Source organism: Pleurodeles waltl, chromosome 2_2 (assembly GCF_031143425.1).
Source record: "Pleurodeles waltl isolate 20211129_DDA chromosome 2_2, aPleWal1.hap1.20221129, whole genome shotgun sequence".
Taxonomy (NCBI): Eukaryota; Metazoa; Chordata; class Amphibia; order Caudata; family Salamandridae; genus Pleurodeles; species Pleurodeles waltl.
In genome coordinates, this window is record NC_090439.1 from 924,238,775 (window position 1) to 924,260,565 (window position 21,791).

Genomic DNA, 21,791 nt, shown 5'->3' on the forward strand with positions numbered 1-21,791 from the left:
GTGGCCAGACTGTCACCTTTTTTCAGATCCTATGGGAAATGCCTAGCACTACAGGAGTTCTAGTCCACGGTGGTGAACTGCATGAGGTCCACGAGCGGTGGGGGTATGACCATCTCCAAGTGGAGTGTGTTAAACACATGGGGTAAAACAGATACAAGCTACAGGTTGCTCACAGCGAATATGGATGACATTGGGCCTTGCAGTAGCTAAGAGAAACATAGCTGAGGCATGAGGCAGGAAAAGGCCCTCGGAACTTAAGGCCTGGAAATGAGACATGGACTGGTTCATGAAGGCAGATAGGGTTATTTATGAAAGTAGGGGCTTACCCCAAAAATGTGGTAACATTTGGAAAGATTGGAATGCCTATAGCAGCCATCTATTTGGCATCCTTGACTATTCTGGTAATAGGGAGTCACACCCTGAAACTGATACAAGGACACCAAATAACATGTGTTTACACGAGGGGCAGTGGGAAGGCGAGAGACGGCGATGAATAGATCTGTGAAATGTTCAACAATGCTGCGTACGACCTCTGATATTATATTCAAAATGACAATAAAAACACATGTTAAAAAAAAAAAGTACAAATGTATACAAAATTACAGTTGGCAAAGCAAAATACTATCACTTCTAAGACAGCCTAATATGGACTATTGTATTACATATCTTCTGTCCCCACAAGGAGCTCAACACGAAAATCCTGGCCTCAGGGGTGTGGAATTTAATAAAATATCTACTTGTCAATAGGGCTGGTTGCTTCTTAAAACTACTTGTCCTGTAAAAAAAAATCCACTTGTCCCTTTGGTACCATTTGGTACTGCATTTTTTTCTGAACATTTCATTTTAAAAGCAAAGAATCATCACTCTTGCTTACAAGCTTCTGAAAACTTTTGCATCTAATCAGAAAGCATTATGGGAGCATTATACTTAGACTAATATTGTTAAGCTTTCAAATGTGTGTACTGGAATCAGTCAGTAGTACACTGTGGCTTTAAAACGTTTATTTATAGCGCTCACCCTAATAAAGAAGGCTTTTCATTAATGAACCATAAATACAAGCTTGAACAGCATTAACTTATGGACACATGCATTACCTCAACTGCAGACAGTTCCCTTCTCTGTAAACTGGCAGCCAAGGGGTTTGTGCTGCAGGAGGTTAGCCTACTTGTCCCAAGGACAAAGTAAACATGAAAACTTGTTGCCCTTGACCCCAAACAATATGTCCTGGGCGTCGGGAGATAGGAATTCCACATCCCTGTTGCCTGTTACAGTAATCTCTGAAATTCTATATAACAGAGTACCTGAATACAGGTTTTGGCACAGTGTTTTAACAAACCATTCTCAAAAAGGCTATTGTCTTTAACACATGCTTGTCATAATAAGTAGGTCAGGCCTACTGGCTTTGTCATGATGCCCGATAATAAATAGATCAAATTTAGGAAAAATGGCATGCTTTTCCCAATGAATTGATGAAGCCTTTATGCTTTAACATTGGCTTTACACTTTATCCAACACCGGATTATTCAAGTACACAAACTCGGAACCATCATACATACTATCATAAAATTACAAATATGTAGAAAAACAGTTTGCAAAACAATATACACCCCCTCTCAACAGACCCGGACAAGATTCATCACAGTGAAACGCCCGGGCTTTATCAGACTTGGTGGCCAACCAAAAACCTTGCATTCTACGGTAATCTGTGAGATTCTATGAAAGAAAATACCTTTCTTCAGGCTTTAGAGTGACATCAATCCACACCTAAATGCTTTTCAGCATTAACATATGCTTTTCACAATAAATATGCCAGACCTAGTGCCTTTATCATAACATTTCATAACAGCCATGATCAGTGGATTGTCACCATAACCAACTCAGTCCTGCTGCATCGAGTATGAACACTGCCACAAGCCAAAGTGCAATACAAGCAGTCTTTGAAGTGGAAGCACATAAATTTGGTCCAATCAAATCCTGTACTTAGGGTGACCAACATGTTGGTGGAGCCTAGGCCCCTCTCTAAATAGGACTCCATCAAAGAAAAATATAATTTATCTTGTTATCTAAGACATTTTAATAGCATTACAGTGCCAGGGGCGTGCCCTTGCAAGTTCACACTCAGGAAGCTGGATAAACAAAATAATCACAGGTGCATGGAGAGCAAACACTTTGTGGAAGCACACAACTTCTGCCAATCAAAACATGTACTCTTGGCTCCCAACATGTGGACATGACCAAAGCAACTCTCCTGGTGATTCACACAGTTGTCTGGCCACAGCTGCACTTCGTGCAACATGAGCAGGCATTGTGTTTACATTTTCAATTACGCTTTCATGCATAATCAACATTTATAGCATTCAGAAAAAAACACCCTTACCGGAATTATTAGCACATGCGATTGTAACCCATTCCAAAGCAACATGAAATCCACTTCCTTTCAAATCAGATTCATCTTTTTCAACTCGAAGTAAAAGGACCTCTATGGTATGACAGTCTGATTTCATAAAGGCGACACTGTGTACAACGATAAAAGGGTCGCCAAGTTCCTGATTAAACATTATCTGTAGAGGGATAGAAATGAAAAAAAAGACAACTCAGCCTGGAAAGTTTTTTTTTTTTTACCATGATTTATATGCTTTTTCATATTTTCGATTTCAAAATGTAGTGGATAGTTTTTATTTAAAACGCATAAACCAAACACAGACTTATAAACGCATAAACCAAACAAAGACTTATTAACACAGGAAATAAATAAAACAGATAGACCATAGCAAATGGCGACTGAGTTATCTACGGTACGAAACAGGGATAGTGGTGGGAAGGAGAAACCTCTACAATAAATGCAGTGTATGGTAGCCAACTTTACATGAACACTTTGGAGCATACAGCATGTGCAGACACACCAGAAGACTTTTTGGGAAATGGGGGCTAGTGGGTCACGTACTGCCTTTTAGTGGTTTTATCCTTTTTTCAGGTACTCTAAATCAGACTATCTCAAAAGATATTACTCATAAAGTGAAGTTATCAAGTACGAGTACTATTCATACTGAAATTTAAACTTAAAAAATGAGTAATTCTGTAATATCAATGGAAGATAATCAGTATCCACTGTCGCGTAGGTTTTCATTAGGGTAATGAGCCTACTGGATTTGGACAGTAGGATCAACTGTGTTGTGGGTACTGAGTACAATTCCACACCAGGTTTCCGGCTAACTAGCAGCGCCCCATCTCTGACCGAGATGATTGTGGCAACTGGGCTCATAGACTCCCCAGGGAATCGTGGTACATCATATCTCATTCCTTTCTCTCAAGTGCCAAGATCTCACTCAGGCAAAGATAACAGAAGTGGACTATATTTCAATAAGCATTTATTAAAATATCTGCATTTTAGATAAAAGCATGTGAATAGCAATAACAAGGATGATAAAAAGACAATAGGAACAGGCATGGGACAAAGTGTAAAACACAAAAACAGTCCTACCATGCTGTCTAAACAGGGTAGTGGATCTATAACCCCTCACCTACTCTAAGTATGAGCACAGCATACTAAACCTAATCTGCCCTTTGGGTTTTCTCCTAGGAGAACATTATCCGTCATACCTGAAGAAAAGGCCTGAAATCTAAAAAGACACCGTGCCCCCATCTGGATCAGGGCTCGGTCGTCTAAGTAGGTAGCGGTAGTGAAGCTTGAAGCAATCAGCATACAGTCGTGGTCATCTGGCTGGAATTTCCCTCTAACTTGTCTGGGGAAAAAGGGGTATTTTTATAATAAAACAGCTAACATTCTAAGAAATGGTCCCCACGTATGAGTGTGCGCTTTTCGGTGAATGTTGGATACACAGCATACCACATTTGCCGGCAACCCTATCTGACTGTAGCCTTGGAGAAAGCACAAAGTGAACTACATGTCCTATTAAGAACGTGATGCTTTCTTAGGGGAAAGAACAAGGAGATAGAGAAAATAAAACAGCAGCGCAAACGTAGCTATTGCTAGAAAAATAAAGCAATGCTAAATAAAATGTAATCGGATTAATGTGCACAGCGGCAATCCTAGTTAGCTAAAACAACGTGTCTAAAACATGGGTAAAATAGCTATACAACACCACCACAAGTACTTTCTAGTAGCCATCTACTGCCACTGGGCCCAAAGTAAGGGTCTTGTAATCTGCTCACGTCTTTATCACACTATATGAAAATATTGAGGAGCTTATAAACAGGTTCAATACAGGTAGTAAGCTCCATTAAAAAATAAACACTGGAAATAAACACTACATATAATAGTTCCCTGGGAATTGTGGTCCCTTGGCCTTGTTATCAAAATAACTACTATCACTATTGCGGTCTAGTGGGCTTGTTGGAAGCTGTAGAGCTATGAAAAAATATTTTAATCCCGCCCATCCCCATTTGGCCAAATTAAGTGCTTTTGGGCAATCATCTTTTGAGCTGATGGCTTGATTTATGAAAGAATTAGGAGTGAGGAACCAGTTGCAAACTGGTTAGCAATCGCTAAATAGGGTGATCGCAATTGTTGGAAATAGCCCTCCTGGCAGGGTCAGACCCAAACATGTTGCCTTCCTCCTTCTACTTTTTGCGTGTTGGCCTTAGAACTCTGTGCACTTTACCACTGCTAACCAGTGCTGAAGTGCGTGTGCTAATTCCCCTAAACATGGTTTGATTTTAATATACCTAACTGGCATACCTAATTTACTTATAAGTCCCTTGTAGAGTGGTATAACGTACCAAAGGCCTGTAAGTTAAATGCTTCTAGTGGCCTGCATCACCTATTGTACCACCCACCTACATAGCACTTCAGAACATGTCCCAGGCCTGCCATTGCAGCCTGAATGCAAGTGTCAAACTGCCATGTTGATTTGGCATCTAAAACCACTTGCCAAGCCTTAAACCTCCCTTTTATTACATATATGTTACCCCTAAGGTAAGATCTAGGCAGCCCATATGACAAGGTGCTGTGTAATTAAAAGGTAAGACATGTACTTGTAGGTTTTACATGTTTGGTAGTTAAAAACTCCCAACGTTATTTTTCACCACTGTGATGCCTACACCTCCCATAGGGTAACATTGGGAAATCCTAATTACATTTAGTAAGCTGTAATTCCTAACTGAGACTCTAAATAAGAGAAGGTCGATATGTCAATTTTGGTACCTATGGACTTGTAATGATAAACCCTCTTTTAGAAAGTTGGCATTTTCCTGCCCTTAGCCCTTCGTGCCTGCAGCCTGTCTAGAGTCACATGACTGGGTGCAGCTGACAGTTAGGACTTGGTGCATTTTTCTCCAGACATTCACACAACAGTGGGATCAGCAGAGCCTGAATGGCCCATCAACTGGCGTAGGGGAGGGCAGCACCCCCGCACTTGAATAGGCTGTGCCCTGTCTTCTCACAATAGGCTTAACAACCCTGTATTGTCAGTGCAGCAAGCTTGGAGCTAGGCATAGGAGGCAGGAAACTCCCAGAACTTCAAAGAACCTTTCTAGAAACTTCTCCAACCTTTTAGGAGCAGGGCACTAGGGTACAAATATAGGGCTCTTAGACCCATTCTTCAGTTCACTACTGGACCTGTGGAAGGTCTCTCAGAGGACTGCCTGTAGCTGTGACCTGCTGTGCACTCTGCCAGACTGCTACTCTACCAAAATTATGCCTTTGCTGCCTTGAGCCAGTCTCGAACCCTCAGAGGCCAGCCTGCTGTTGAGCCCTTTATCTTCACCTGCACCCAGGACCTCCAAAAGTGACTCCAAGGGCTAGTTTGCGGGCCTCCTATTCAGAGCCGCAGGTTCCCACCATCAGCAAATCTGGTTCAGCCGTCCTTCGCTAGAGGGTATCCAACCTCATGAAACTGTCATAGGCTACAGTCTTCTGCTTTGTCTCGCTGGAGATTTTTGCCTTAAATTTCGGTGACTAAGTCCAAAGATAAAAATCTTCACCATAGCTTCGCTCCTTGGACACTCCTGCAGCCTTGCCTCCCTGAACTTCTACCTTCGCAGATATTTTCTCTTCAAACGTTTTTAAGTCCGAAGGTAAGCACTGACTGGGCCCAACCAACTTCTTGTATCTGAACTGCGTTCCATCGCGGTGAGCCTTAACTTTTGATTTTGTCCTTGTCAAGTGCAAACAGGTGTCCGCGGGTGGTGCTTTTCTCTTTTGGGCACTATTTTGAACCTTAGAAATTCATAGCTCAGATTCTATTGATTGGATTTTTGTCATTTTGGTGTCAAATAATTTATTACATTTTACTCTATTTTTCGAAATTGGTTCAGGATTTTTCTTGCGTTGTGTTTTCACTTCATTACTATTGGTGTGCTATTGCCTTCAAGTTAAGCTTGATTGCATTTTGTGCCAAGCTACCCAGGGTTAAGCACAGGTTGATTTAATAACCTTTTGTGGTTCATCCTGCAAGGAACTGTGGCTGTAGCTTGACCAGGACGCACATACACCAGTCAACCAACAACCCAGTTTCTCAAAGTAATGTGCAAAGTCTCGCAAAATTTGTGTTACAGCAGAGTTCTGCACCAGAAAAATTGCAATTTCTTATTTTAGACATAGGAAATACTGAATCGCTAAATGCAATTTTCTGAGAGCAAGTCACTATTTCGAAGTACAAACATTGCTAATAGGAAATTTAATAAAATACTGTGTTTTGCATTTGTAATATACAAATGTTTTGAAACCGGGGGTAAACAGCTACAAAGTATAAAAGGGGTGCCAAAATACCTTGCAATCTATACACTATGGTGTAGTAAGGAGCACCAGGACTCTTGAAGCTCAATAGAGGAAAAGACAAGAAAGGATATTCAGGCACAGGGTGACATTGGTTGACTAAACTGATGAGGAAGTGTATGCCTGATGCAGGTTTACAAAACAAATCATTCTTTATTTAATTAATGATGGGGACCCTGTATTCAGCAGGCCTAAATAACATTCAGGAATTGCATAACTTACACCTGTTAGCGCCAGGTAGCTACGTATGCACTATCGCTGCTGCAGGAGGGAAATCCAACCACCCCGCCCCCAAAAAATCTCAGAGCCAATGTTGGCTAGAGTTCATTCTCACATTCTTTCCCCAGCAGAACTGGAAAATACCAAAGTTTAACTCTAAGTTGCAATATCATTTGCCTAAGTGCTTGGATGTATACATTGCACACATACTTTCTTCTGTCCACCCTCTGACAGAGAGAATGTGATTCAAGCATGAAGAGCCAATATTTCTTTAACATACAATTTGTATGTAATGCAAAATACCTGATCGCAGACCTGGGAGAACTCATGACTCTGACATATTTAGATACTTTGGACTGTATCAGCAGCTATCCAGAGGAGAGTCTAGAGAAGCTGGTTGTTTGTTCAGTGTAAGTCACCTCTAAACCTATTTGTAATATGTGTACATTTTGAGAAAACAATCTGCTTTGTTAAATTTGAGGTGAAAGTGCATATTCCTTAAAGCCATGAATTATTAATATCCTATTACTGTGAAATGTTGAATATATATGTTTGACTAATGCAGTAATACGTCATATTAAAGGTTATGCATTATGACTTAGCTTTATTAACTGCAAGCCATAACTTAGCAAAGGTATTGGCCTAGTTGCCAGGCCTCATGTCAAAGCAGTATTTCTTAATGTTTGATAAATGGCTGTCCTAGAGAGTTAAACTGTTATTTCATTTTGCATTGTTTAAGTGTACTCACAACGGAAGTGTCTCATGAGAACTGTCTCATGAGAATGACTGCTGGAAGATGCTGTTCTTGATAATGTAACATTTTGTGTGTAATGCATGTGAGTGACTTTCTCAGGAGGAGAACAATGGAGATACTGACTAGAGTAGAAGCTGCAACAATATTGTTGATGAGCCCGATGATGAGGACACTGAAGGACAAACCAATCAACAACATGTGAACTGAGTAATGATAGAATTAATAGTTTTGGAGTTTTAGTTTTATTGGAAAATAGGGATTTGGGAAAAAGTTTTAGTAGTTTTGATTTAACGACTCTGCACTGAGAAGAAGCATGCATTCTGCCCTTGCATTTTGCCTTAAGTATTCTACATTTGTCTTAGCTCATTCTTGCCCACTTTGCGTCTTGGCAAGAGACGTGCTTAACTTTAATGCTTAAAGACTTTGCGTTTTCTGAACTTTGCTGCTGAATTTTGATGCCTTGCTGATCGACTGATGTCCTGAGGACGAAGACTGACTGTTTTCTGAACCACATTGAGAATAGGTATTATGAATTAGGCTATTCACTATCATGTGTATTTGCTTTTTCTTTCTAGATACCAACTGCACTGTTTTGACATGGCCATAGTTAGATGGTTTTCCAAATTTGCGTTACTAAATTGTTTTGCATGAAGCCCAACATGCTGATGCTAATCTGATGTTAGTTAAGGATCCTCACTAATGAAAATCTGCTAATAGGGAAAATGCTTGATTAATTTCTCTGCTGAACTCAAATGTATGTTATCACGTTGTTGCAGTTGATTTTGTTATTAATTTGCACTGTAACCTTAGAATGTATTGTAGTTCAAGCTTTGATTAGATTACGTTTCTTCCGCCGCTTTGGACAGCCAGTATTATTTCTGTGTGTGTTTCATTTGATTTTGAAATTAATCTACATGACCTTAGCATTGTTAATATAGAGAAATAAATATTCTAACTTTTAATAAAATGTGTGGTTATTTATGACTGAAAGGTCATGGTGACAATTACTGACTCCATTGATTATTGATGTTATTGATTGTCATTGATTATTGATATTGTATTGGTTATTGATTTGCATGTACTGGAGCTATGATGAGAACATCTTAATTGCGTGTCAAAAGGTTAATCGACCTAGTCGCGTCCCGTCCTTTTGTAAGTTTACCTATTAAGGTCAGACGCGCTAACAGGACAAAGGAGGTACAATGCTGCCCGCTGACAAACTAAGAGCATAAAAGACAGACCTTTGGCCTACTTAAGGGCAGATTCAGATGCCTGCATAAAACTGGGGGTGTCCTTGAGAACCCTATAATGAGTTGAAAAATAATAGCCATATGTGCTATGCTCAGAAACCTGGCATGAGTCTACCCATTTAGACATCAAGTGAGGATTCAGAAGAGTCCAAGGTTGAAATTTCCCCACGCTAGCCACCTCAGGACCTGATGCTGCAAGAACTGCTAAAAGATGTGTGCTGAGATGGTGTGACTGGTAACTATTTTTAAGGTACTTCCCACATATTTTGTATCTATAAAAAAAACAGTTCAACAAATGTTCAAAGTAGTAATTACACGTTTTTCTGGTCATTCAAATATTAAGTTTCTGAAGCAATTCAACTGTCACTTTCCTGATTTACAAAGCAGATTTCGTTTCAGTTAAACAAAGTGAATAACATGTATCAACTCGGTGATCCATGCATTGGCATAGTTTTATTTACTGTTTACACCTTGACGTTTAGTGGCTCTTAGCTGCCCTTCTTTTCTCTGGTTTCTTGTGCTCCTTGAGGTAGTTAGCTCACCAACTGACATACTGCTCACACTTAAGCCCTCCTCACAACATACTTTGGTGGCCTATTTACTGCTTTAGCATGTTGCATTTCCTCAAGCAAATTTGCAATTTGTGCACGGCTATTAGCCACATCAGTACTTTGGTGTACTAAGTCAACATGCATGTTAGCTGTTGTCCTACACATTAGGTGATGCCACTGTAACCAAACTTACCACAGAACGTCCAAATGTTCTTGTGTCTTTGTTGGTCCCGGGGTGATGCTTAATTGTGACCCACTTTATGCTGCAGCAGTGGGCATAACATCTTTTTCATAGGTGAAGCATAAAGGGGCAGAAAAACATAATGTGCATAGTTTATTGTGAAGATTTGACATCCCATGGGTTAGGGGCTAGCTCCGTATGAGAGTTGCACTCGGCTGGACATCCCGCCATTATAGGTATGTAGTTAAAAACGAAATATGGTATGAAAAAAGCGGTGCTGTACATCCTCAATATCAGACAGGTATGTTCGGTCCCCTGCCTGAGGAAGTAACCTCTCCTATATACAGACTGATCATTTGTTCCAGTTGGCCACATCTCTAGCAGATCTCATTACCCCCAAATACTTCTCTTTCAGGATACGTTTGAAGCAACTGCTACACATGCTGGGCATGAGAACAGCTCCGGTAACCCAATCTTCTCAAAAGTCAGTTTAATATACGTGGGCCAGGGAATACCTAAGGCCCTTGCCAGGCTTACCCAGTCGTTAATAACCAGACGATTCTTTCGGGCAGATTCCCGGGCCCAGATAGCGCCCCATAACAGAAGCAAAGCTAATTTTATTTTATCCTCAATATATGACATACGAAGCTCCTCGTGACACAGAAGGAAGGCATTTTCTACTCTCTGAACACCACCCGTGTCCACCATGCCACATATACCTTCCTCGTAGAAAGAAATGGACACTTTTTTGGATGCATAAACAGTCAGAAACTCTTTCATGGGTTTGGTGCCCAACTTTTTTGCAAAAGCTCTGCAGCCCTATTAACCCCTTCACTACCAGGCCTTTTCCCCCTCCTGTGCCGAGCCTTTTTTTGGCTATTTGGGGCAGTTCGCGCTTAGGCCCTCATAACATTTTGTTCACATAAGCTACCCACGCCAAATTTGGGTCCTTTTTTTCCAACATCCTAGGGATTCTAGAGGTACCCAGACTTTTTGGGTTCACCAGAAGGAGGCCAAGAAATTAGCCAAAATACAGTGAAAATTTAGTTTTTTTTAAAAAAAATGGGAAAAAGGGTCTGCAGAAGAAGGATTGTGGTTTTTTTTCCCTGAAAATGGCATCAACAAAGGGTTTGCGGTGCTAAAATTACCAGCTTCCCAGCTTTCAGGAACAGGCAGACTTGAATCAGAAAACCCAATTTTTCAACACAATTTTGGCATTTTACTGTGACATACCCCATTTTTACTGTTTTTTGTGCTTTCAGTCTCCTTCCAGTCAGTGACAGAAATGGGAATGAAACCAATGCTGGATCCCAGAAACCGCAACATTTCTAAAAGGAGACAACATTCTGAATTCAGCAAGGGGTAATTTGTGTAGATCCTACAAGGGTTTCCTACAGAAAATAACAACTGAAAAAAATAATAATATTGAAATTGAGGTGAAAAAATCTGCAATTTTTCTCTACGTTTTACTCTGTAACTTTTTCCTGCAATGTCAGATTTTTTAAAGCAATATACCGTTACGTCTGCTGGACACTTCTGGTTGCGGGGACATATAGGGCTTGTAGGTTCATCAAGAACCCTAGGTACCCAGAGCCAATAAATGACCTGCACCCTGCAGTGGGTTTTCATTCTATACCGGGTATACAGCAATTCATTTGCTGAAATATAAAGAGTAAAAAATAGCTATCAAGAAAACCTTTGTATTTCCAAAATGGGCACAAGATAAGGTGTTAAGGAGCAGTGGTTATTTGCACATCTCTGAATTCTGGGGTGCCCATACTAGCATGTGAATTACAGGGCATTTCTCAAATAGACGTCTTTTTTACACACACTCTTATATTTGGAAGGAAAAAATGTAGAGAAAGACAAGGGGCAATAACACTTGTTTTGCTATTCTATGTTCCCCCAAGTCTTCCGATAAAAATGATACCTCACTTGTGTGGGAAGGCCTAGCGCCCGCGACAGGAAATGCCCCAAAACACAATGTGGACACATCCCATTTTTTCACAGAAAACAGAGGTGTTTTTTGCAAAGTGCCTACCTGTAGATTTTGGCCTCAAGCTCAGCCGGCACCTAGGGAAACCTACCAAACCTGTGCATTTTTGAAAACTAGAGACCTAGGGGAATCCAAGATGGGGTGACTTGTGGGGCTCTGATCAGGTTCTGTTACCCAGAATCCTTTGCAAACCTCAAAATTTGGCTAAATAAACACATTTTCCTCACATTTCGGTGACAGAAAGTTCTGGAATCTGAGTAGAGCCACAAATTTCCTTCCACCCAGTGTTCCCCCAAGTCTCCCGATAAAAATGGTACCTCACTTGTGTGGGTAGGCCTAGCGCCCACGAAAGGAAATGGCCCAAAACACAACGTGGACACATCCCATTTTTTTTTTTACAGAAAACAGAAGTGTTTTTTGCAAAGTGCCTACCTGTAGATTTTGGCCCCTAGCTCAGCCGGCACCTAGGGAAAACCTACCAAACCTGTGCATTTTTGAAAACTAGAGACCTAGGGGAATCCAAGATGGGGTGGCTTGTGGGGCTCTGACCAGGTTCTGTTACCCGGAATCCTTTGCAAACCTCAAAATTTGGCTAAAAAAACAAATTTTCCTCACATTTCGGTGAGAGAAAGTTCTGGAATCTGAGAGGAGCCACAAATTTCCTTCCACCCAGCATTCCCCCAAGTCTCCCGATACAAAATGGTACCTCACTTGTGTGGGTAGGCCTAGCGCCCACTAAAGGAAATGGCCCAAAACACAACATGGACACATCAAATTTTTTCACAGAAAACAGTGCCTACCTGGGGATTTTGGCCTCTAGCTCAGCCGGCACCTGGGGAAACCTAGCAAACCAGCACATTTCTGAAAACTAGACACCTAGGGGAATCCAAGATGGGGTGACTTGTGAGGCTCCTACCAGGTTCTGTTACCCAGAATCCTTTGCAAACCTCAAAATTTGGCCAAAAAAACACTTTTTCCTCTCATTTCGGTGACAGAAAGTTCTGGAATCTGAGAGGAGCCACAAATGTCCTTCCACCCAGTGTTCCCCCAAGTCTCCCGATAAAAATGGTACCTCACTTGTGTGGGTGGGCCTAGCGCCCACGAAAGGAAATGGCCCAAAACACAACGTGGACACATCACATTTTTTCACAGAAAACAGAGGTGTTTTTTGCAAAGTGCCTACCTGTGGATTTTGGCCTCTAGCTCAGCCAGCTCCAGGGGGGGGGGGGGGAGGCAGAAATGGCCTAAAATAAATTACCCCCCACCCCCCCCGTCCGGTGGACCGACCATTGCTCCGGGGTCGCTCCCCTTGCGTGACGGCGCAAAAAAAAAAGATCCCCAGTGCCTAGTGGTTTCTGCCCCCCTTGGGGGCAGATTCACCTAAAATCGGCCGATTTGCCCCCAAGGGGGGCAGAAATGTTCTAAATACAATTTGCCCCTCCAGGGGAGAGACCCTTGCTAAGGGGTCGCTCCCCATCTCTAAAAATAACAAACAAAAACAAAAAAAAATATATATATTTTTTTGCCCTGGTGCCTAGAGTTTTCTGCCCCCCAGGGCGCAGATCGGCCTAATACCAATAGGCCGATGTGCCCCCGGGGGGGCAGAAATGGCCTAAAATAAATTTGCTCCCCCCACCGCCCCTGGGGGGCAGAAATGGCCTAAAATACTAAAATAAATTTGCCCCCCAGGGGAACGACCCTTGCCTAAGGGGTCGCTCCCCTTACATGAAATTCACGAACAAAAAAAAAACTCTCTGGTGTCTAGGGGTTTCTGCCCCCCCTTGGGGGCAGATTGGCCTCATAAAAATAGGCCAATCTGCCCCCAAGGGGGGCAGAAATGACCTAAATATAATTTCCCCCCTATGGGAGTGACCCTTGCCTAAGGGGTCGCTCCTCACACCTAAAACAAAAAAATAAACAAAAACAAAGCAAAAAAATAAAAATTATCCCTGGTGCCTAGAGGTTTCTGCCCCCCCTGGGGGCAGATCGTCCTAATAATAGGCCGATCTGCCCCAGGGGGGGGAAGAAAAGGCCTTAAAAAAAAATGCCCCCCCTGGGAGCGACCCTTGCCCAAGGGGTCGCTCCCTCATGCCACTTTCATTTTTACAAAAGACATCCCTGGTGCCCAGTGGGCGTTTTGACAGCTAGATTGCTTTCAATCCGGCTGCCGAAACGCAGAGAGATACTTCAAAGGGAAGGAAATACATTTCCTTCCCTTTGAAGCCTCTCTGCCTCCTCCACGTGATCAGAAGAGAAATGCAAAGCATTTCTCCTTCCGATCATCGCGCTGGAAGCTGAGGCTTTGTGACAATCAGCACGTGCTCGTGCGCTGACGTCATAGGGGGTGGGGGGGTGTCGGGGGCGGAAGGGGAAGGGCTTCCCCTTCCATCCCTGACTTGGGGGGCTGGGGGGTGAACCCCTCAGAGGGAGCGCTAGTGCTCCCTCTGGGCTGGGTGCCCAGGACGTAATGGTTACGTCCTGGGCACAGCAGCACTGTGCCGCAGGACGTAACCATTACGTCCTCGGCACAGAATCGGTTAAGGTCTTTTACATCACTGACACCCTATTTGCAACAATAGGCGTCGATGTGAATGTGTTATCAAAAACGGCTTCCAGGTAGGAGAACGTCATTGTCTCTTCAATCCTGTGCTATTAATATGTAAGCGCTGGGTTTTCTTCTGTCATTTTCCACACCTCATTTTGAATGTTTTAACTGGCATTAACCTGGAGATCGAGGTACTTCATAAAACTAATGTAATCTTCAATTAGGCCCCGTAGACCTCGCCCTGTCCTTGCAATTAAGACTGCGTCGATTGCATAAAGTAGATTGGAAGAGGGTGGGTAGTTTTTCTACTTTCTTACTTGATTCCAAATAAATTGAGCAGTGATGTGCATTTAAGTCCCCCACTCATATCTAATGATTCTTACCAAAAAATAATGTATTTCAAATGTGGCCCAGGCCACTCTTAGCCCTACCTGACTTAGAGCGTCTGACGCAAGTGAAATATGACTGATACTCATCAATGTCACATGAGTCAGTAACCCTTGTCTCTTGGAGGCAGATGATTTGATAGTTCACTACAAGTTCTAGCCACTCCAGGTCACCCACCTTCCTGCTCAGCCCCGCAATGTTCCATGATGAAACCTTCACTACATCAGATGGAGAGTGGATCGTTGAGGGAGGATCAAACCGGGGCTGGCCCCCGGTCTTGGCAAAAAGGAGGGGCTCAATAGGTGACATAATAGGCAGTCAGTCACAACTCTCTATCCCCTCCAGTAGCTGAAACCTACTAGTGAGGGAGACCCCTGAAGAGTAACCAACGTTCCCCCTTTAAATTGGTTGTAGTAAAGTTCCCAGTACTCCACTCACAAACCAGAGAGGAGCAATGTTGGTCTGTAAAAACATATAACAGTGATGGATGATGGAACGGAATAAGTGGCAGATGCAATAGCTTATGGTGATCTAAAATTAATGACTACACAATCCACAGGAATAGACATAGGGGACATGCCTACCCAATACACCCTCCTGCCCATTCAAATGTGGGCTGGCTCATCGTGCTCCAAATGGCATGATGGGACAGACTTTTGAGTAATACGTGAAGAACACAGTCCAGTTAGTCAAGATGAGTCTCTGTACAGACAAATACATTTATTTTAGCTTCTTTTAGCCTAGGTCTGAGGCCTGTGACCCTTCATCTAGTCACTTTTTTATTCCTTTTATTTTAGCAAGGCATCACTTTAGTGGTGATGTTTTATTATTCTCATCTGTTAACCTTCTCTGCAGAATGTAGTTATTTGTTGATTTGCACAACATTTCATTCTATGCTCACATCAAGGCTACATATAATACGTTGCTAGATGGGCAGATTAGGTTCCTAGGTATTATATCACTGCATGTAGGAAGCCTAGTAGTGTGTGTAGGAATATAGGTGATGCTATTGTGACAAATATGGTGGGACTGTTTCTATGTTTCACTTTCTTGGTCATCGTTGTACTAGTGTCTTGTTTCATCATCCTTAAAATCGCACTTCATGTATTTTTTTGTAGAATGCATTTGCTTCAATAAATCCTATTGAAACAAGTTGTGCTTCTGCCTGTCATTACATGTGTGAGATTTATGTAACTGAGAGAACGGGATATGATCTGTTTTCACCATGATTTCCTGAGGGATCTGAGAATGTCATGTGATAGGCTGCCACAAATCACTTTTACCAGTGGTATCTGTGAGGTGCTGCCAGCTGGTCGGAAGGGTTAGACCAACAGTTGCCACGCGGCTTGGGATCGGCCTCAGTCCCCCATACTCAGTGGTGCTGCTGCCCTAAGCTCAGCAGTCTCATTACTTTGGCAAGAGTGTTTCAACATGGTGCTACCAAAGTTGATTAGGCACCGGTTTTAGATCTCCTAAGTATCTCTGTCTCATTACATGTTACACCCTAATTACCATATAGAGACATCTAAGGTATTAAGGACATCCTCCTCAGCTAAGTAGATAGCACCTACTTACGGCTGCAGGTTGCTCCAGCTTGAACCTTTAAAAGGATTCTCCCCACTTGGTGTTTCTTCCTCTAAACAAGGTTTTACATTTGTTATAATGGCAGACTGCAATAGGGTTGTAATTGCAGCTAATATGAGACTCCCCCTTGCAACTCACTTATTGCAACATAGCCTCACAGAAGAGGGAGGAGATGTAACTTTCGTGATTGAGGCACACGCAGCATAACAGAACAGAAAAGTTTTACTCAAGGGTTTTTTGTTTTTTTCTAGGTGGGGAGCGACCCCTTAGGCAAGGGTCGCTCCCCTAGGGAGCAAATTATATTTAGGCCATTTCTGCCCCCCTTGAGGGCAGATTGGCCTATTTTGATGAGGCCAATCTGCCCCCAAGGGGGGCAGAAACCACTAGACACCAGGGAGTTTTTTTAGTTTTCATGAATTTCACGCAAGGGGAGCGACCCCTTAGGCAAGGGTCGCTCCCCTGGGGGGGGGGGGGGAATTATTTTAGGCCATTTCTGCCCCTGGGGGGTAGATCAGCCTATTTTGATTAGGCCGATCTGCCCCCAAGGGGGGCAGAAACCACTAGGCACCGGGGATTTTTTGTTTTTTGTTTTACAGATGGGGAGCGACCCCTTGGACAAGGGTCGCTCCACTGGAGGGGAAAATTGTATTTAGGCCATTTCTGCCCCCTTTGGGGGGCCGGCTGAGCTAGAGGCCAAAATCCACAGGTAGGCACTTTGCAAAAAACACCTCTGTTTTGTGTGAAAAAATGTGATGTGTCCATGTTGTGTTTTGGGGCATTTCCTTTCGTGGGCGCTAGGCCTACCCACACAAGTGAGGTACCATTTTTATCGAGAGACTTGGGGGAACGCTGGGTGGAAGGAAATTTGTGGCTCCTCTCAGATTCCACAACTTTCTGTCACCAAAATGAGAGGAAAAGGTGTTTTTTTGGCCAAATTTTGATGTTTGCAAAGGATTCTGGGTAACCGAACCTGGTCAGAGAGCCACAAGTCACCCCATCTTGGATTCCCCTAGGAAAATATATGTAAATTTGACTTTGGAATTAAAGGTACTTGCAAAGTGGTAATCTAGCTTAGGTGTCCGACAGGTGGGGTGCCATGTAACTACAAGCAGGGGCATTATAAAAGAGGTTTTATTTGCCCTAGTGAGGGAAAACTGCCCATTTCATGTTTCCAACTGTAGATAGTAGCTCCATAGGTGAACATCAGAATATTTTATTTAAGTTTAAATATTGCTAGGGAGGAGCTAGAAATGTCATTCAAGGACTTAAAAGACTGGTAATGATAAATCCAACAACTTGCCACTGTTGAACTGGTGATAAGTGGCCTGCAATGAGCAGAGGTTATCAGGTGGGGGGAGCTGCAGAGTTCAGGCCAGGAAGGGGGCTGGGTAAATCAAACTGGGTTCAAAGAGAACAGGACAGTAAGAAACACCAGCTAGCCTAACCCCTCCTCCAGTGCCCCAGCCAAATGGAAAGCCCAGGAATAGAATTTGCAGATGGTCTGGAGCAGGGGTGTTAATGGAAATGAGTCACACCAGTAAGTTGGTTTAGCCAGCTTTGTTCTCCTGGAGAAAGATCCTCCATCTTATTTGTGCAGTGCCTTGTTGGACAATGATATGCCACACTCTGGAGGATGCGGTCATGCATTTCATTTAACAGGGGTGCCCCATGCTTGCCCCCCCCAGACCATTGATTAAGTATGTGAGAGCTGCATAGCAACTGAAATCTGCTACCTGAAACTACAAGAAGAAGAGGGAATATCCTGCTGGAACCCGGGTCTGCACCCCAAAGGACTGCTCTCTGAAGGACTGCTCCTGCTGCACAATGGAAAATACAGCCCTGAGGACTGTGCCTTGCTTCCAAAAGGATTAAGGTGTGGACTCCCTGACTGCAACAGGTTTAGAGCTTCCCTGTACCATATCCCTCTAGAAGTCCCCAGCCTGGAGTGTGTCTAGTGGACTTTTAAGGATTTGGCCAGGTGCACTGTGGGAATTGTAGTCCAAACTTCCAAGGACCATCTCAGAGCCTCTAGACCCTTGGATTTGTTCTTTGGACACGTTGAACTCTCAAAGGTAACTTCAGGAAAAAGTTCCAGAAGTTTGGATAAGTTTGGAGCAACTTTTGGAAAAAGCTCCATAAGTGGACTGACCTGGCGTCAAGAGCCAAGCCGGCTACTTTCAACTGCTACCTGAATTTCAGGTTCGTCCCACTCAAAGCTCCGGAGCTCCAGACTTCCATAATTTGACCGGTGACTCGCGGAAAAGTAATCAGACGACATCACATTAAAATTAGCTTGCTGTAGAGGACTGCACGACGTGGGAAGAAAATCCTCTAAAATGTTTCTAGGTTTGACAGTAGGTAAAAGTTTGACTGAGGCCTCCTGCTGAGTATATCCCAGCACAGCTCCTTCGTGGTCGGCCTCAAATTGTGACTTGGTCCCAGTCTAGCAAGACCAGATGTCCCTGGTTCGCGCTATTGGTTATTAGGCACTAGAAAGCACGTTTCTTGATTTCATGTTTACAAATTCATATCACCGGTTCCCTATATTGGATTTTATTTGTTTTGGTGTCATTTTAAAGATATAAACATCTCCTAGTTTTATAAATTGGTGTGGGGCTTCTATTGTGTGTTGTTTTTTAATTATTTACTGTACTGGTGTATTTAAATGCTTTACATACCTGTCTCTTGAGTTAAGCCTACCTGATCGCAGCCAGCTGACTTAGTGTGGGGTGGTGGCCTGTTACTAAGTGTAGGTACCTACCTGCCCTTACTAATAATACACTCTCGAACACAGGCCTTCTGCCATCCCATTTCAAAATTGCCAATCCCTTTACCTCCTCCTATTCCATAAAGAACTGAAGACCCATCCCTCAAAGCAACACCTCATGCATTGCAGTGTAACCTCCTTACGCTGGACTTAGCTGCAGATGCCCCACCTCTTTCTATGATACCTAGCGATCTTGCATTACCCCTTCCACTCCCTTCAGAGCAACTTCTTTGTATTTTCCTTCCTCCTACTCTGTAATGTATGCTACGTCCTTTCCCTGATCTTCAACACTCACTCTTGCTCTCCACACATTCCACACTTAACTGTAATCTGTCTTTGCCTCTGGGTCCCCCGTGATCGCCTGATGCACTCTCTGCACCTACCTACAACATTTTGCATACTCTCACTAAAATCACATACAATCGTGTGCACCACTCTGTTGCTTTCTAGCTAGGTTTGAGCTAGTTAAGTGTCATACAGATACATATATGGACACCAGTGTCTTCATTTTGAGAGGCAAAAAGTATTTTCAATGTCAGAACTCTCAACACTTTCACTTACCAAATGAGTAACTGTAACAAAGTTTGGAGTAGGCACAGAAAGAGAATGTTACAGATGAGATGATGACAGATATCTGAGGTGTAAACATAAGGGGCAAAAAAATAGATACTCCCTTTCAATTGTGAAATTCCATGTTTCCAAGAACTACCAATTAGTCATTGTGAACTGGATGCTTGTTGCAATGTTTTAGAGCAGACATGCTGTGGTATTGTGAGTAACATCACTTAGGTCTAATGGCATCTAATGAACACCAATAGGTTTCGTTTCATCTTAACAATGTACATCAATTCAAGGTCATAGGGAACCAATTCATGATTGGAAAAAAAACACAATTTCACAAAACTAATAATTGTTAAATGTTATTAAGAGGCATGCTTAATTAAAAGATAAATTCAACAGATGGTTTACTAATGTTGACTTAAAACTGATAAATTAAATTGTAAGAAAATACCCTATACACCTTTGATACTTGTAGTGCCTTCTGTTAAACAGAATTGTGTGTGTAGGTGCCAGTAGCCATTTTAATTTGCTGAACACACTCTTTAATAGTGCCTGTATATTTCACCATGCAGCACACAAACTCACTTGGTTCAAGCCTTTATTTAGTTTTAGAATATTCATGAATGGATAAACAAAAGGCACAGGCCAACTATTGTTAGGCGCTGCCTTTAAGCTCGGAATTATGGCAGCCTGGGGCAAGTTTAAAAATGCAATCACAAATACACATACAAACAATTACTAATACTTTAGCACAGGGTACACATACAAGACGCTTATAACAAAGACTGTTGTTAACTAAACAGAATTTGCCCTAGCATCGCACAAGTGAATGTGAAGCAACATAAATAGGCCGATGGGGCAATCCGTGCTAGTTTTTGAAGTGGAGCCAACCAAATTTGGTAAATTCAATTGTCATCCAAAATTGTGGATCTAAAAGTATACCTTAATATGATACCTTGTCATACTTAACTATTGCCTGTTCGCCATAGTTTAAAGCGAATTTCAAGTATGCTGCCTTCTGTGATCGTTGCTAACACTGTCTTCATGGAGTCCGTCAACTCTATGGCGTTTTTTGCAATATGGACAGTGACTTAAGAAAATGCATCTTATCTTTTTCCAGACCCCAAACAATGTCAATATATTTCAGCTTCTATTCTTTAATGTGTTTGTTCTCTCATCAAATAATATTATAGGTGCAGTAACATCACTTTCCACAGTTGATACACAGTCTCGGATTTTTCTATTGTGAAAAGCAAATTTAAACAAGTATTTTGTTCATCTGATGCTTAGCCAAGCAACACTTTCTAAAGGCCAAACTAAAATTTCCTTATGCGAGCGAAGGGTCAGAATACATACATTAAGATGCCTGTGCTCAAACTACGTGAGCTTTACCATGTGAAAGCCGAGAAAAGTCAGTAGGCCCACTCAATGGTTTCTCATTGGCAGTGTGCGGGCAGTAGTCTTAGTGGTGTTTGTTGCATTGTTTCTCTGCTTACTTAATTACTGTGCATTTCTTAAAAAATAATTAAAAAACAAACAAACATGCTTTACAGCCCTTTCAAAGACACTGGGTAAATGTGAATTAGAGAAGTATATGGATCTTCAGGGTAAGGGAAAGTCAGATTTTTAAAAATGTTGTGTTACACATTGACAATAGCAGTCCTCGGCTTAGGTCTGATGTTGGCTAAGAACTTCTGCTTTTACTGAAATGATTGACTTGTGGAAGCTTTCATCTAGCCGTCTTCATCCATTGGTCTGTTGTTGAGTGTTGCAAATGGGTTCTGCCCATTTGATGTGTCCTGATTTTTTGCTTTTTGATCACACAATTTGTGGACTTTTGACGAGTCTCACTATTTGTCTCTCACCTACATTAATCTCATGGTAAATGGACTATGCTTGGTTATTGCAAGAGTCCAACTTTTAAGATAAGGCTGCTGCAACACAGTTCGGGTAAGGGGTGCTAGGCTGGTTACACACATGAACATGTATGCTCATGTGTGTGCACATGTGAGGGCTGAGTGTGTGTTTGAGACTACGATTGTGTTCAGCCCGGTAACAGCACACAGATAGCTTGGTGGAGAGGGGACTAAGCAAGGTTAAATGTTGATCTAAGATGGGCCTTATAATATTAGTTCCAAAAATAGCAGATCATTGACTGAATGCAGAGCAAATCAAACATTCACCCCCAGTCACAGATCTGGGTTTAATCCATCAAAGTTTTTTTGCTTGCCATGCCATTCCAATTTGGACCCAGCCATGT

At 42.3% G+C, this 21,791-nt stretch overlaps 1 protein-coding gene across 2 annotated transcripts in view; it reads right to left on the reverse strand.

Annotated features, from left to right (window-relative positions):
* The window catches only part of NUDCD1 (NudC domain containing 1), a 556,518-nt gene that overhangs the window by 398,757 nt on the left and 135,970 nt on the right, over positions 1–21,791 (reverse strand). For both annotated transcript variants that reach the window (XM_069220624.1, XM_069220625.1), the window contains exon 4: positions 2,378–2,561. In XM_069220624.1, coding sequence (XP_069076725.1) covers positions 2,378–2,561 — 184 coding nt within the window. The remainder of the gene's footprint in view (positions 1–2,377; positions 2,562–21,791) is intronic.